At 35.4% G+C, this 15,609-nt stretch overlaps 1 protein-coding gene across 1 annotated transcript; it reads right to left on the reverse strand.

Moving 5' to 3' along the window:
* Positions 1-5,684: 5,684 nt before the first annotated feature.
* Positions 5,685-6,669, reverse strand: LOC122298418 (heavy metal-associated isoprenylated plant protein 47-like). Its single transcript, XM_043108145.1, has 3 exons — positions 6,509-6,669; positions 6,273-6,345; positions 5,685-6,143 (listed from the first exon to the last, which is right to left on the reverse strand). Exons 1-3 carry the CDS (start codon positions 6,512-6,514, stop codon positions 5,827-5,829), a joined length of 396 nt encoding a protein of 131 aa, XP_042964079.1. The 5' UTR covers positions 6,515-6,669; the 3' UTR covers positions 5,685-5,826.
* Between the last annotated feature and the right edge of the window lie 8,940 nt (positions 6,670-15,609).

Here is a 15,609-nt window from a genome sequence, read left to right on the forward strand (position 1 = left end):
ACCATTTAGTGTTGTCATCAACTAGATCCCCCACATTTGCATCAATAGAAACAAATTCTGCAACAACAGTATCCCTCTGCAAGGCTTGGTAGCCAGGAACTCATGAATCCTTCCAAATCCTAACAGCCATTCCATTCCCAATGTTCCATCTACCCCCTTTGAGAAGAAAATGCTTGCCCTCCCATATGGCTCTCCAAGCATAAGAGGGATTTGCACCAAGGGGAGCATAAAAAAATTGAACCTTTGGAAAGTACTTGGCCTTGTAGATTTTGTGCAACAAATTGCCTTTCTCTTGCAGGATTCTCCACCCTTGCTTTGCAAGTAGGGCCATGTTAAACACACATAGGTCTTTAAACCCCAGCCCTCTTCTACATTTGGATTCACACATCTTAGCCCAGCTTATCTAATGAATTTTTCTCTCTTCCTTCCTATGCCCCCACTAGAATCTAGCCATCATTGATTCAAGTTGTGTACATAGGCTGGCATGTAGTTTGAAGCATCTCATGGTATCTGTTGGAATGGACAATGCCATTGCTTTGATTAATACTTCCCTTCCCCGTTGAGAAAAAAGTCTTTCTTTCCAGCCTTGAAGCTTCAACCAAACCCTATGTTTAATTTCAGAAAAAACATAAGATTTGACTTCCCAATCATAGGTGGGAGACCATGGTACTTTTTATATTGCTGTGCCGGACTTACACCCCACAGAGATAGGATCTCTTGCTGGTTCCCCTTCGGTATATTTCTGCTAGAGACCATTGCAGTTTCTTCCTTATTAATCTATTGACCTTATGCCATCTCATACTGTTTCATCATAGCTTGTATTCTTCTATTTGTTTCTGGCTTAGTTCTATAGAAAATGACACTATCATCTGCAAAAAGTGGTTGATGCTCGGAGCCCTATGTGGACTTGTATTCCTAGTATCGCTTTTGTCCTTTCAGCTTTTTTCAATAGGCCAATGAGGCCCTCAGTACAAAGAAGAAATAAATATGGGGATAGGGGATCACCCTGTCTCAATCCTTGAGTAGGAACAATATGGCCCTTGAATTCACTTTTTATCAAAACAGAAAAAGATGCAGATGGGATGCACAACATGATCAAATGGACCCAACTAGTCTCAAATCCCATTTTTACCTTAACAGCCTTAATGAAGTCTCATTTCATCGTGTCATATGCTTTACTCATGTCTAGTTTTAAAGATATGAACCCCTTATTCTCCTTTCTCTTATGTCTCAAGTAATGAATTAGCTCATAGGAAATCAACACATTATCAATAATAAGCCTACTAGGTACAAATGCACTTTGGGACTCAAAAATAACATGTGGTAGAACCATTTTCAATCGATTTACAAGCATTTTTTAGATAAGTTATAAATGACATTACAAAAATTGATTGGTCTATAGTTAGTCACTTTTAGGGGTTTTTTATTTAGGCACTAAGGTGATAAAAGTGTGATTGATTTTCTGAGAAAACTCATTTGAATTGAGTGCTTTAAGGAGAGCTGCTGAAATAACCTTGCCAATGGTCTGCCAGTATCTCTAGAAAAAGATTGGTGACATGCCATTTGGGCTAGGAGCTTTGGTGGGATGCATCTGCATTTGGACCAAGTAAACTTCTTCCTCAGTGTAAGCTTTAGTCTGTTCTTCATTCATAAAGCTTTAGTCTGTTCTTCATTCATACTGCCAGTCACCTTCCTCTCTACATTCTCAATGATGTACATATTTGTTCAGAAGCAGAAAAAAGAGATTTGAAATAATTTATGATAAGCCTATCTAGATCCTCCCCCTTTTGCCACACACCACAATCATTTTGTAATTTTTGAATACTATTCTTTTTTTTCTTTTTTTTTTTTCTTTTTTAGGCTTTCACATGGAAAAACTTAGTATTCTGGTCTCCTTTCTCTAACCACATAGCTCTTGATCTTTGCTTCCATATAAGCCCTTTCCTCTCCAACCATAATTGAACTTCATCCCTTGCTAAGATAATAGCTTCTCTGTTGACATCACTAGGATCACACTTTTGTAGCATTTGGAGTTAAAGTTTTGCCTTCTAAAGATGAGTACAAACCCTGCCAAACTTATGTTTTATTCCACAAATCCAATTGTTGGCTATATCCTTCAATCATCACAGCAACTTCATCCATAGTACTTTGTGGAGACCCATGCTTCCAGGTATCTTCAACAATCTGAGAGCAACTCTTCTCTCCAAGAGACATAGCTTCAAATCTAAAAGGCTTTTTCCTTTCTTTATAGCAACATACACCATCCAAATCCAACCAAATGGGCAAGTGGTCAAAGTAAGCTATTGAACCATGAATAACAGTGACACTTTGGTATAGTTGACACTAACTATGATTGGCATTAAAACGATCAAGCCTTTCCCAAATAGAAGAAGAACCACCTCTATTGTTATACCAAGTAAACTTTGGGCCATTGAACCCCAAATCCTTGAACTCACATTCTGATAAAATCATTCTAAAGTCAAGTAATTGTTGTTTAGGTCTAGCTCTACCACCCAATTTCTCACTTTGAGCAATAACTTCATTAAAATTTCCTAATATTAACCATGGCTAATCCTCTCCTCTCCACAGGGTATGAATCAGGTGCCAAGTTTTCAATCTCTTAGCAACATTAGGTTGGCCATAAATACCCATTAAAAACCATTGTTTCTGAGGGACAAATTCATCTAGCATTAAGGTATCAATATGATACTTTGAGTAATTCAGTACAGACAAATTAACCTCTCTTTTCCATAGTAAAGCCAAGCCCCTGTCACACCCAACACAATCAACAGGTAAATAATTTCAAAACTCAAAAGAAACTTACATCTTTCCATAGCATGAGCACAGGAAGGAAACCAGAGGAAAAAAAAGAAGAAAAAGAAAGAAAAAGAGAAAGAAAGAGAAAGGAGAAAAAGAAAAAGAGAAAAAGAAAAGATAGGGAAAAGAAATGAGGTCCAGTCCTCACCTCTGGAGTCTAGAAACTGATCCGACGAAAACGACTTTAAAAGTTATAAAACGAATAAAATAATTAAAACATCACATCTAGCTAAAATATAATAAATAACTAGTAAATACTAACAATATAATTTTAAATCCAAAAACAAATTAAAATAAATTACACAGCAATTTAAACTCAAAACAATAATTAATATTAAAAAAGCTCTACAAAAAAAACTTTTCACAACTAAACATGTTCAATTAAAATACAATTAAAATACGATAAATTAAAATAAAAGAACCAATATTTTAATTAAATTAAAATACTCTTTCAGTGAAAATACATGTAAAAACAGGATATCACAAATACAGACAAATTAACCTCTCTTTTCCATAGTAAAGCCGAGCCCCCGCCACGCCCAACACAATCAACAGGTAAATAATTTCAAAACTCAACATAAACTTACATCTTTCCATAGCATGAGCAGCAAGTTTTGTTTCTTGGAGAAACAAAAGATCGGGATCTTCTTTCTTGATCAAATCAAGAAGGGTTCTAATACCATGTGGGTTCCCAAGCCCACATGTATTCCAACATGTTGTTGTTCATCAGCACTTTTTGTCACCCTCCTTTATTGTGCCTTTAGTCACTTTGAAGATATTTCATGTTCCTCCTCCCCCACCACTAGCTTCTGTTTTCCCAATATTTTCAATCTTTGAAGTGGTTGCTCATGAGATTCACATAATGACTCTTTCCTTTTTCATTCCTTTTTCATCTATGAGCTCCATCTTTGTTATGAGGAACCAACAGACATGCAATTAGGCCATTAGCACCCATCACATTACTTTCGGCCAACCCTTCAACCCGTGGGCCTTCACATTCCATTTTACCCAATTGAGGTCTATCCACTAACTCTTCCATCCCCGCAAACTTCAACAACATATTACAACCCATTTCAAAAACACCCTAGCTTTCCGCTTTCAGATCTGTTCCTATGATTTTCCTCACACACATTTACCTCATGTAACGGTTCTCCTTTTGCAATTTCCTACGTAAAACCCTCAGATTGTAATTTATCCAAATCCTTTCCCAGAATGGAAACTTCCTTAGCCTTTGAGCTACCCACTGCTGTGGTATCCCCTTCAACGATGGTTGCATCCTTTCCTTGTGTTGATCCTACCGTCCTTGTTGTAGGCCACTATTGTTTCCTTCACGTAGACAAAGGCCATATGGGAGCATATCAATCGTCTACGATTTCATTTCCACTAACCAGGACTCACAATCACGATGAGTATGATCTAACATCCCACATGCATAGCAAAAGTTTGTGAGCCGCTTGTATGTAAAACTAACCCATAGATTGTGATAAGTCATGATTAATCTTCTTGCCCCATAACAGAGGCTTAGTAATATCCACATGAACCTTGACTCACATGAACCTCCCCCATGCCATTTCACCCTTCTCCAGATCGACTTCAACAACCCTCCCTATAGCATTCCCAATAATATTTTCCATGTAGTCATTCCTAGCGCCATTAGAGCAAGGTTATGATTCCTAACCGAGAAAAGAGCTTCCACCAACCTGATTTGATGTACTTGTTTGAAACCTTCCACCTGACTCACCAAAACAAGGTGTGTATCAAAAGTCCGCGGCCCTTCTCTTTGCACCCTTTCCTTATCTCGAGCATCTTCAAATTCGGCTATGAACAAAGTCGAATCTAGATCACTAACATGCACCGGCTTCACAGGTCTCCATATTTTCCTCATAGTTTGCTTGAAATCCATCTTATTGAAATGTCTAGTGGTACTCATGAGCAACTTGAATATCAAACATTTTCAACCCCTTGCTCTCGCAACATTTTGCTTTGATGAATCCATCACTATCTCCTCAGCTTCTTTTTCAGTAAGGAAGAGGCACGGATAAAGGCCCTCCAAATCCATTCCAATTGCCCACCTAAAAGCACACAGCCCAGAAGAAAATCTAAGAAATAGTGCAATGAAGTTCCTTTACAAGACATACAAGAGAAAGCCCCTACGTCAGGGAGAGACCGCAAGAGGAAAAGTGTACAATCTTTCTCTCTATTACATACTTCAATTCTATTATTTCACTCCTTTGGTTATATTGTAATTTTATCAATTACGGCGCGCACCACGTCATATTTCAACCAATTATTTAATGAAAATCTCATATTTCAACCAATTATTTAATGAAAAGCTCGTATTTCAACCAGATTTCAATCAAATATTTTGAAATCTGGTGGCAGCCATAGCTGTCAGTTGCATGATGAAAATCGATCTCTACAATTAGTCAGCCCAAATTTCCTTTATTTTTTCTTTCAAGATGTGCCCATAGTTAGCCTTAGGATGTGAAACAGCTTTATGCATAACGCTATCAATTGATTTAATTTGTGTCTTCACGAAGCCACGAAAGGCTCTAGGCTAGGCAAATTGATGGTTTTATTCTTCTTCAATTATATGCTATATAAACTAATCGATCGACAAGATATGTATCGATCATGTGCTACTAATTTATAATGGCATACTTTTTAATATTGTCAAGTAGGTCAACGATTAATCCTAGAAACCACAAGTTTATTGAATATTTTAATGTTTCCTCATAGACCCTTTCAATATTCGTTGTATTAATAATTATCGAGGAAAATTGTTGTACGTACGTAGCTTCAAACGATACGTACGCACCCCTGATCTTCAAAATATATATAGACAAACTATCAAATCTAGTCGATAATCTGATCACAATTAGTATTAAGATTAGGTTTGTAGAAACAAACATACATTACATAATAAAGATCATCAACATCTCAAGATAAGATTATTTTAAAAGGCAAAATAACAATAAGGAAACGAATCTATTCCGGCATGCTAGATGATCAGTACCAGGGCCAGTGAAATCCGTTCCCCCAACCGACATTGCAACGAGGTGGATATTCGACATAAGCCCCACAAAATTCCATCCGAGGTTGGTAACAATAGGGGGGTACTTTGCATACACAAGCTGGAGGTGGATTTTTCTTTTCATCTTCTTTTTTCTTCTCTGGCGCTTTCTCCACTACTTTTTCCACGGTTATTAAGCTAGCATGGCCAACCTTCTTTCTCAAATATTCTATCAAGCAAGCTGCATCAACTCCATCTCCAACCACCACCAGTTGATTTGGGTTTTGCCCATCTAATGCCACTGACGTAACCCCTAAATATATATTTATACATATTATATATGACAAGATTGAAAATTTATAACGAGGACAAAAAGAATCAGAATACTGAGCAATTGGAAAATCAACTTTATTTATGAACAATATTCGAGTATGAGGCATACCATCCTTTGTAGCAGCCAGGGCCATGGCTTTGGAACGGCGTTCCTTACATAGTACCTCAATGACGATCTTTTGCTGCACATGATTTGAGCATAGAACACGTATATAAAGTCATGATGCATACTACAAGCACGTACAAGAATTGACGGGTAAAATCATTGTTTTCTTTTATAGAAAAACCTTCCAGATGCCTATAAATTCCAATCAAACAAACAGATCAAGAAGATGCATGGGTTACCTTCATACTAGGAAATGTTTGAAAATAGCTGGGATTTTCAGGAGGTGGCGACTTGGGAATACAAATATTTTATTTTTACGAGAAGCGGACGATCGATCAATATAAGAACCTCGATCGAGCTAGCACTTCTTTTTATAGTCATGAGCATGCGATCTTAGATCTTACCCACTGGCCTCCCACATGCATGCAGCATGCTACCAAACCAGCGTTGGTTTGATAATTAGGCTGGAGATCCACTTTTTACGGGTTCAAATTAGACTGCCGTATAAGAATTAGTATGCACGAAGTCTTTTGCGACATCAGTATCGTATCACATGTTTAGACTAATATTTAATTAATTAGTACTGGCTGAAATAACTGATGATCATGAGCTGATCTCAACGAGTAAAAATCTTGTTTTGCTATATATATATATATATATGCAGTTTCCATATCTCCAAACATTTTCTTTCACGGTCCATTGTTGTTTGTCGATGTAAAATAAATTAACTTTTTGCCAAATATTTTTCAATAAATTTTTTTACGAGAAAGCAAATGTTTTTGTTCCCCCCTCGTGTTTGGCTATATATCATTGAAAAATATTTTCTTGAAAATACTTGTTGGTATTTGGAGTGTACGTATAATCTTTTAGGTACTAAATATTATAAGTTTATATATATATGATAGAAGTGGTATTAAAGCGTACTTAAATTATACTTTCGTAAAAATAAACGTCTTATCTATAAATAGAATCAATTAATATTTAAAAATTTTGATTCTATTTAATATTCAAATAGTTAATATGTTTCAAAATTATATTCAACGTCTTAATAATTAGAAACTATCACTACAACAAAAATAGGTTTTAGTGACAGATGAAACTGTCACAAGAAATGGAAAAAACGTCACGAAATATATTTGGTGACGGTTTTAGACCGTCACCACCACTGTCACGTAATGTGCGTCACGGATTACATTTGGTGACAGTTTACTGTACAAGCGTCACTAAAAATATTTTTAGTGACGGTTGGGGATGTGCCGTTTGAAGTAACGTTCGAACGTATTATTTTCTGTGACGGTTAGAATCTGTCACAGAATATAACGTTCGAACTTAAAATTACACGTTCGAACGTAAAAAAGACGAGCTGACATCCGAACGAGAAAAGGTAACGTTTGTTGATTATAGTTCGGACGTATAATGTAAACGTTCGAACGTTTATATGTGCGAACGTTACGTTCGAATCTCGATTCCAACGAAAATGAAATAATGTCCGAACGTTTGTATCATGACGTTCGGACGTTAATTCGAATGTTAAGAGAGTAGTGTTCGAACGTAAAATGTACGTTCGGATGTTTGGAACGTTAAACTTTTTTTACATTCGAACGTTTTTTTTAAACGTTCGAACGTTTTGTTACTATTTTGTATGGTTACGTTCGAACGTATTTTCGAACGTTTAATACTGTTGAAACGTATTTTATTTACATTCGAACGTACATATCAGAAATGCTAAACTCATCCACTTAATAAACAAACCAATTGTTTCATATTACAGTACATATTTCACAACCAATATTGTTTGAAACTGTTTTCAAATTAGATGTTAAAAACGTAATACAGAAATAAAATTCATTTCTTTTTCTTTCCTCGCCCAGCACGATTCTGTTGCAATGACATAACACGCTCCATTTGCAGCATCATCTCCCGCTGCACTTGCTGTTGGACCTCACTACGGATTCTTTCCTCCTGGTCTCTTTGTTGGTCCTGCAAACGCGTCTCTAAATGAGACTGTCGCTCTAAGAGGGACTCCAACTCTTGCTGTCTAGACCTCATATACTCATTCTCGCGTCGTGCAGCGTTCGCACGTACAATAGTCCCGCCCACAAAATATATAATACGTTCGCACGTATTATTGTCATTCCTACGTATTCGTCAGTAACATTCGAACGTTTATATAGTACGTTCGAACGTACTGTGGAAATTTGGTTTAAGCGGGAAATTTCCCTCCGAATTTATTATAACGTCCGAACGTTTCACATGAACGTTCGAACGTAAAAATTATTATTTACATATTAAAATTTAGTATATTCCTCATAATATATTTATATATTAAATTATAAATTATAAAATATTAATTAATAAATAATTTGTACCAATTATAATATATATAACATAAGTATAATATAAGAACGTACTACATATATATTATAACCTTATATTAACTAATAATATAAAATATATATTATATTATAACTATAATATAATAAGTATATTATATATTATAGTTATAACAAGTATATTATAATATATTATATAGTACAAAAATTGTATATTATCCTAGTAATTAGTATAGTATACTTTAATATAGTATATCTAATAACTATATTAAAGTAATATAGTTATTAGATAATATAGTATAAATATTATATAATATATTATCTATATTATAGTCTATAATATAGTATTATTATTTATATAATATATTATCTATATTGTAGTCTATAATATAGTATAAGTAGTATATAGTATGTTAAACATACGTAATAACTATATAATATCGTATAATATTATATATAGTAAATATATAATAGATATAATATAGTACTAGTACTATGTTATATATACTACTTGTATATAATATAGTATATATACTACAAATATCGTAATATATAGTATACTATACATTACTATACATATATATATATACTATATATATTATATACTATATATTACTATAGTTAATATATTACTATATATTATATAGTAGTATATAATGTTAATATATATAGTACATACTATAGTTATTATATAGATACTATAGTATATTAACTATAGTATTGGATAAATAAATAACTATATAATACTACTATATAATATATACTATATAATATTAACATTATATACTACTATATAATATATACTATATATAAACATATTAAATAGTATTAAATATATATATATTAATATTATTACAATAATATATACAATAATATTATATAAGTATACACTAGATATAATATAATATATTAGTATATATAATATAATATATTAGTATATATAATATAATATATCATAACATACGTATATATACTATATCTATATACGTATATAATATAGTATACTATATTACTATATACTATATAATATAGGTTTCAATAATACGTATATAACACTATATACGTATTAAAACTACATACTATATAACAGTATATAGTATACACTATATAGTATATAGTGTAATATACTATATACTATATAGTATACACTATATACACGTACAACAGTATATAGTATACGCTATATACACTATTAACACTATATACTATATAATATACGTATATTATACGTATATAATATTATACATTATATGATATATAATATTACCTATCATATTATATAGTAATATATAGGTAATATAATATATATTATAATAATATATTATATAATATATATAATATAATATATAGTATAAAAACGTTCGAATGTTATAACTAAAACGTTCGGACGTTTTGATTGACGTCCGAACATATACGTTATACGTTCGCATGTTAACACAACGTCCGAACGTAAAAGTTATACGTTCGCACGTTTGATTCAACGTCCGAACGTAATCTACATAACGTTCGCATGTACATTTAACGTTCGAACGTTAATTAATTAACGTTCGAACGTTAACTGTATATAAGGCCAGGCACGACGGTTTCCAGGCCGTAACTTGTACGAAACCGGCCACCGAACTCAAACTCTCTCTTCCTCTCCGCCACGCAAGCCGCCGCAACCGTCGCCATCCTCCACCGCAACCGTCACTAAAAGGTAATGTGCCCTCTCCCTCTTCTATTTCCTTGCTTTTAATCGGTGGGTTTCAAAAATTCAAAACCCACCGTACCCGGTTATAAAACTTGCATTTTCGGCCACCATTCGCAGTAAATTGATAAAATAGGACCGTAGAAACATTCCCCACTGTATATAAATGCTTATTTTGGTTGTTTGTGGCTTCGAAACATGCGTTTCGAAGCTTTCGGTAATGGCTGAGTCGACTCAGCGATTACGTGTCGTAACGTTCGGACGTCACGACACAACGTCCGAACGTGCGACCTTTGGTATTCTTTACGTTCGCACGTTATATTGTAACGTGCGAATGTATTAGTTTCACGTGCGAACGTTTTTATCCAACGCTTTAACAGAACGTTGGATAAAAACGTTCGAACGTAAACCGTTGGTATTCTTCGGCTAGTAAGAATGTCCGAACGTATGACGGTTCAAATTCATTACGTCCGAACGTTTAGATAATACGTCCGGACGTAATGAACTCATTCGCACGTTTTTATCGAACGTTTGAATGAAACGTTCGATAAAAACGTCCTGTACGTATCATCTTTTTGTCGAACGTATCCTGACTAACGTGCGAACGTTCCTTCAATAACGTTCGAACGTTTCCTGTTAAAATATTTTTATATTGTTCCTTTTAAGTATTATTATTTTATATATTGAAAAAGTGAAATTATTTCAAAGTTTTACTGGCGAAATTATGTAAATTTATAATAGATGATATTTTAATTTTCTGTATGATCCATATATGTCATAATACGTATGTATCTGTGATTATAATCATTTTTTTTAAATGTTACAATTTATATATTTTTTTTAATTTTCAGGATATGGCTCAGTATATGACGACAAGGAAGCGAGGGAGGGATGGAGGCAATCCGGACATTGCTCGACTGGGGGCACGAACTGTTATGGGGGAACGAGAAATTCTCATTAATGAGTTTGATGAGCTCAGCTGGGAGCAGAAGACGCTGAGAGACGTCTTCGTCACCAGAGGCTGGGGCCCCATATGCACATTGAGGGGAAAGATTTACCCCACAATGGTTCGAGAGTTTTACATTGGGATGGCCACCATGCCTAACGATGCATCATCCCATACTCTCAGTGTACGCGGTGTACAGTTTCAGTTCTCGGCAGATGTTCTCGCTGACTTACTCCAGATTCCGCGTATACTACCTGAGTCGACAGCTGCTCAGGCTGATGACATAGCAGCTGCATTTTCCCCGGGCATATTCGAGGCAGATCCAGCCGCTTCTGCTTCATCTTCGGGCCCTGTTGAGTTTATGCCCAGTCATGAAGAAGATCGACCCGAGGGCGATCCTATTGCTGCTGAGGTTGGTGACGATGAGCGGGACCAGGATTTCTACATCCTCACTGGCACGGACCGCACAAAGCTCGATAGGCCGAACTCCTTCAGCCAGAATCAGCTGCTGCCTTTCTTTCGCATGTTGCACATTTTTGTTGCAACAAATGTAGACCCGGTGGCACATAAGAGCACATTCAGTCGGGCTCGTGCACAGTTCCTGATTGGCTTGGCACGTGGTGAGCCCATTGACTTGCCCCTTGTTATATTTGAGCGGATCCGTTACGAGGCCAGCATCGTTACCACGGATAATCTCCCGTACGGAGTCATCATCAGCCGCTTATTACTAGCCCGGGGAGTGCCACTCCAGGCGGAGGAGATGGTGATAAACCAGATGAGCCCTATCGACATAACCACACACCGCCGGAGCATTGCACAGGGGAGAGGCTCAGCTCGGCGTCAGTCTGGTCCTACGCCAGATCTTGTTCCCCCGACTGAGTCTGGGGCCGATGTTGCTCGCCCGTCGGCGAGTACTAGTCAGCAGCCGGGAGTTACATCTGCTGGGGATGTGCGACCTGCTTGGGTTGATACAATGATGACAGATATGAAGGCGCATATAGACCGACAGATCGATAGACAGATTGCACATATAGATCAGGCTGTCGCACATCTTGCACATCATGTAGATGTGCTAAACAATAAGGTTGAGACATTGACTGAGGAGTTTCGATCTTTTGTAAACCAGCAGTTCTGAAAGTGATTTGTAAAAATTTATCATTCGAACGTTTTTTATTTTCGACATATGTAATGGACACAAATATTTAATGTATGTATTGTGTAGCTTAATTTCTACTCTTAATTTTTTTTAATATAACGTTACTCAACCTTACTATTAAAAAAATATATATTATGGTTAATTTATGTAATTTAACATATAACGTTCGAACTTTATCACATTAACGTTCGAACATTAGCGCTAATATATTCACGTTCGCACGTAATAAGTTAAAACGTTCGAACGTTCGCGCTAAATTTTTTTACGTTCGCACGTAAATATACATAACATTCGAACGTTACTGTGACGTGCGAACGTATTATGTAAAACGTCCGAACGTTTTGAAATTCTTGCCCAACATTTAGTGACAGTTCTCACAAACCGTCACAATAAATACCTTTTAGTCACAGTTTAGAAACCGTCACTATTTATAATCTGTCACTAAAAGCCATATTTGTTGTAGTGTATATTCAAATAGTACTAATTAGTATTCAAATACTACATTATAATATATATGTATATATATATTAGGTATATAATTAATAATATATATGCTGTCTTATGACTTTACGTCCAAATCTATACAAACTTGCAAACATAATTTTCAAGACTTCGAGTCTTATTTAATAATAGATATGTTTCAACAACCAAATATTCGAAGATCTACTTATTGACTTTCAAAAGTCATGTTTAAGAATAGATATGTTTGCTACGTACCGTTTTTGCTGACTTTCAAGTCTGTTTCTTCTTGCTAAAAATAAACATGTTTCTACTGTTTTTGTTTATATTAAATTACTCCTAGAGAAACGGTGACGCTTTGTATAATTGGAAGATCGATGACCATATATCCTAGCTAGATATATAGAATAAACTAATTAAATAAAAATATTCTAAATTTGCTTTCTTTGTAATTTCCTGCACGTAATGTAATGATTAATTTATTTAAAGTGAATAGAAACTTTGAAAAACCAAAGGAGATTTTGTATTTTTTAACCAAAGATATATGTATTAAACTTAGATCACTAACTAATCGTATTAAATATTTGCCACGTGTGTTAGTTTTCAGATCTAATATTGATCATAATTTTAACTTGTGATGCAAATTATCAAAACCAGAACATAGTTTAAGGTGATTTCTTGGAATCAAAGTGCATTTATTCCTGGCAGGCTTATCACATATGATGTGATGGTGGCCTATGAATTATTATATTTTATGCAATCAAGGCAAAAAAGTAGAGGGGGGGAGTATGTCCATTAAGTTGGACAGTCAAAAGCATATGATAGGGTGAAGTGGGATTGCTTGAAGGCTATAATGTTGAAGCTTGGATTTGGTGCTCAATGGACTTGTTTGATTATGGCCTGTGTTAGATCAGTTAGCTATTCAGTTAAGGTAAATGGAGTACCTGGAGATACTACCTTTCCTTCCAGAGGATTAAGACAGGGTGAATCCTTGTCTCCATATCTTTTTCTTCTTTGTGCTGAGGGGCTAATCTCCTTATTTCAACAAGCTGAAAGGAACGGGTGCATTAAAGGATTGGCAGCCTCAAGAGGTGGTATAAGTATTAACCATCTTTTATTTACTGATGATTGTGTAATATTTTGTAGAGCTAAGCAAGAGGAGTGGTATTATGTAGAACATATTTTGAGGATGTATGAATGTGCATTTGGTTAGACTATGAAAAAGCAGAAAACTTCTATCCTGTTTAGCTCGAATACAGACCCTGCTGCAAGTGAATTGATCACTATGTCTACTAATGGAGTGCTATGCGGTAATTACAATAGGTATTTGGGCTTGCCTATTGTAGTAGGAAGGTTTTAGTACAACACTTTCAACTTCTTAAAGGAGACGATTTAGTGGAAGATCAATAGTTGGAAGGTTGAATTATTATCATTAGCAGGTAAGGAATTTCTCATTAAGAGTGCCCTACAAGTTGTATCAACTTACACCATGAGTGTATTTTGGTTGCCTTCTATGTTATTAAAGGAAATTGAGGCTATGTTATCTCAGTTTTGGTGGAGGCATAAGAAATCTGAAAAGGGTAGTCATTGGAGGAGTTGGGAGAAGTTAGGCAAAGTGAAAAGCAAAGGAGGGTTCGGGTCTAGGGATTTAAATAGTTTTAATAAAGCTTTGTTAGCAAAACAAGGGTAGCAATTAATCCAAGAACCATCATCTTTGGTGGCTTAGGTGTTTAAACACAAGTATTTTTAAAACTGTGAGCTGATAAAGTCTAAGGTTGGATCCTCTCATTTTCATATTTGGAAGAGTATTTGGTCCGCACTGGATTTGGTTAAGGAAGGAGCTGTTTGGAGGGTGGGAGATGGGAAGAATATAAGAGTCCGATAGAGTACAAACCCTTATAAATCAATTGGAGCCAGAAACAAAAGTTGCAGATCTAATTGATTCTTCTAATCATAGATGGAAGACTGATTTGGTGGAGGTTCAGATGAGGCCAAATTTATATGCAGTATTCCTATTAACTTGAGAGATGTCAAGGAGAAATTAGGGTAGGGACTGAAAATGGGGTATTTACAGTTAAGGGTGCTCATTTCTTAGATTGCTTGATGAGGAATCAGTCTCTTGGAGAGGCCTCAAAGGGAGAGGAAGCCTATGTGCAGTGGAGGAAGCTATGGGAATTGCAAGTTCCTGGTAAGATTAAACAGTTTGTTTGGAAGGCACTTAATAAAATCTTACCCACAAAACTTATTCTAAAGAACAAACAGATTATTGAGGATGGATTGTGCGTAGTTTGTAAAAGGTATGAGGAAACCGTTATTCTTTGGAACTGTCCAACTGTAGTAGATGTGCGTGTGTGGGGGGGGGGGTAATGATAGCCCTGTTATGAAATGACATTTTGATTATAGAGATTTTACCCTATTGTGGTATGATTTGTATAGCAGACTAGATGCTTAGAAGCTGAACTAGGTGGTTGTTGTTTTACACAAAATTTGGGCTAGAAGGAATTGGCTGGTGTTCGATAACAACTTTATAAGTCCTTCTGTGCTTCTAAGATCAGCTTTGAATGACATTGAAGCTTTTCAAGAAGTGCATTAGACTTCATTTAGTGCTGCAATTAGAGAGCCGCAACAAATTACTGATGTGGGGGTTGGAGTCCACCTAAGGATCCATTTTACAAGCTTAATTTTGATATTGCTTTTGACATTGGGAAGAGGACTATGGGAATTGGTATTGTATTAAGGAATAGTAAAGGTGAGGCTAA

Source organism: Carya illinoinensis, chromosome 16 (genome assembly GCF_018687715.1).
Source record: "Carya illinoinensis cultivar Pawnee chromosome 16, C.illinoinensisPawnee_v1, whole genome shotgun sequence".
In the NCBI taxonomy this organism is placed as follows: Eukaryota; Viridiplantae; Streptophyta; class Magnoliopsida; order Fagales; family Juglandaceae; genus Carya; species Carya illinoinensis.

Coding starts and splice junctions, on each gene's coding strand:
- LOC122298418 (XM_043108145.1), bottom strand. Junction 6,144..6,272: donor CCTGGCTGCTACAAAGGATG/GTATGCCTCATA, acceptor ATATATATTTAG/GGGTTACGTCAGTGGCATTA.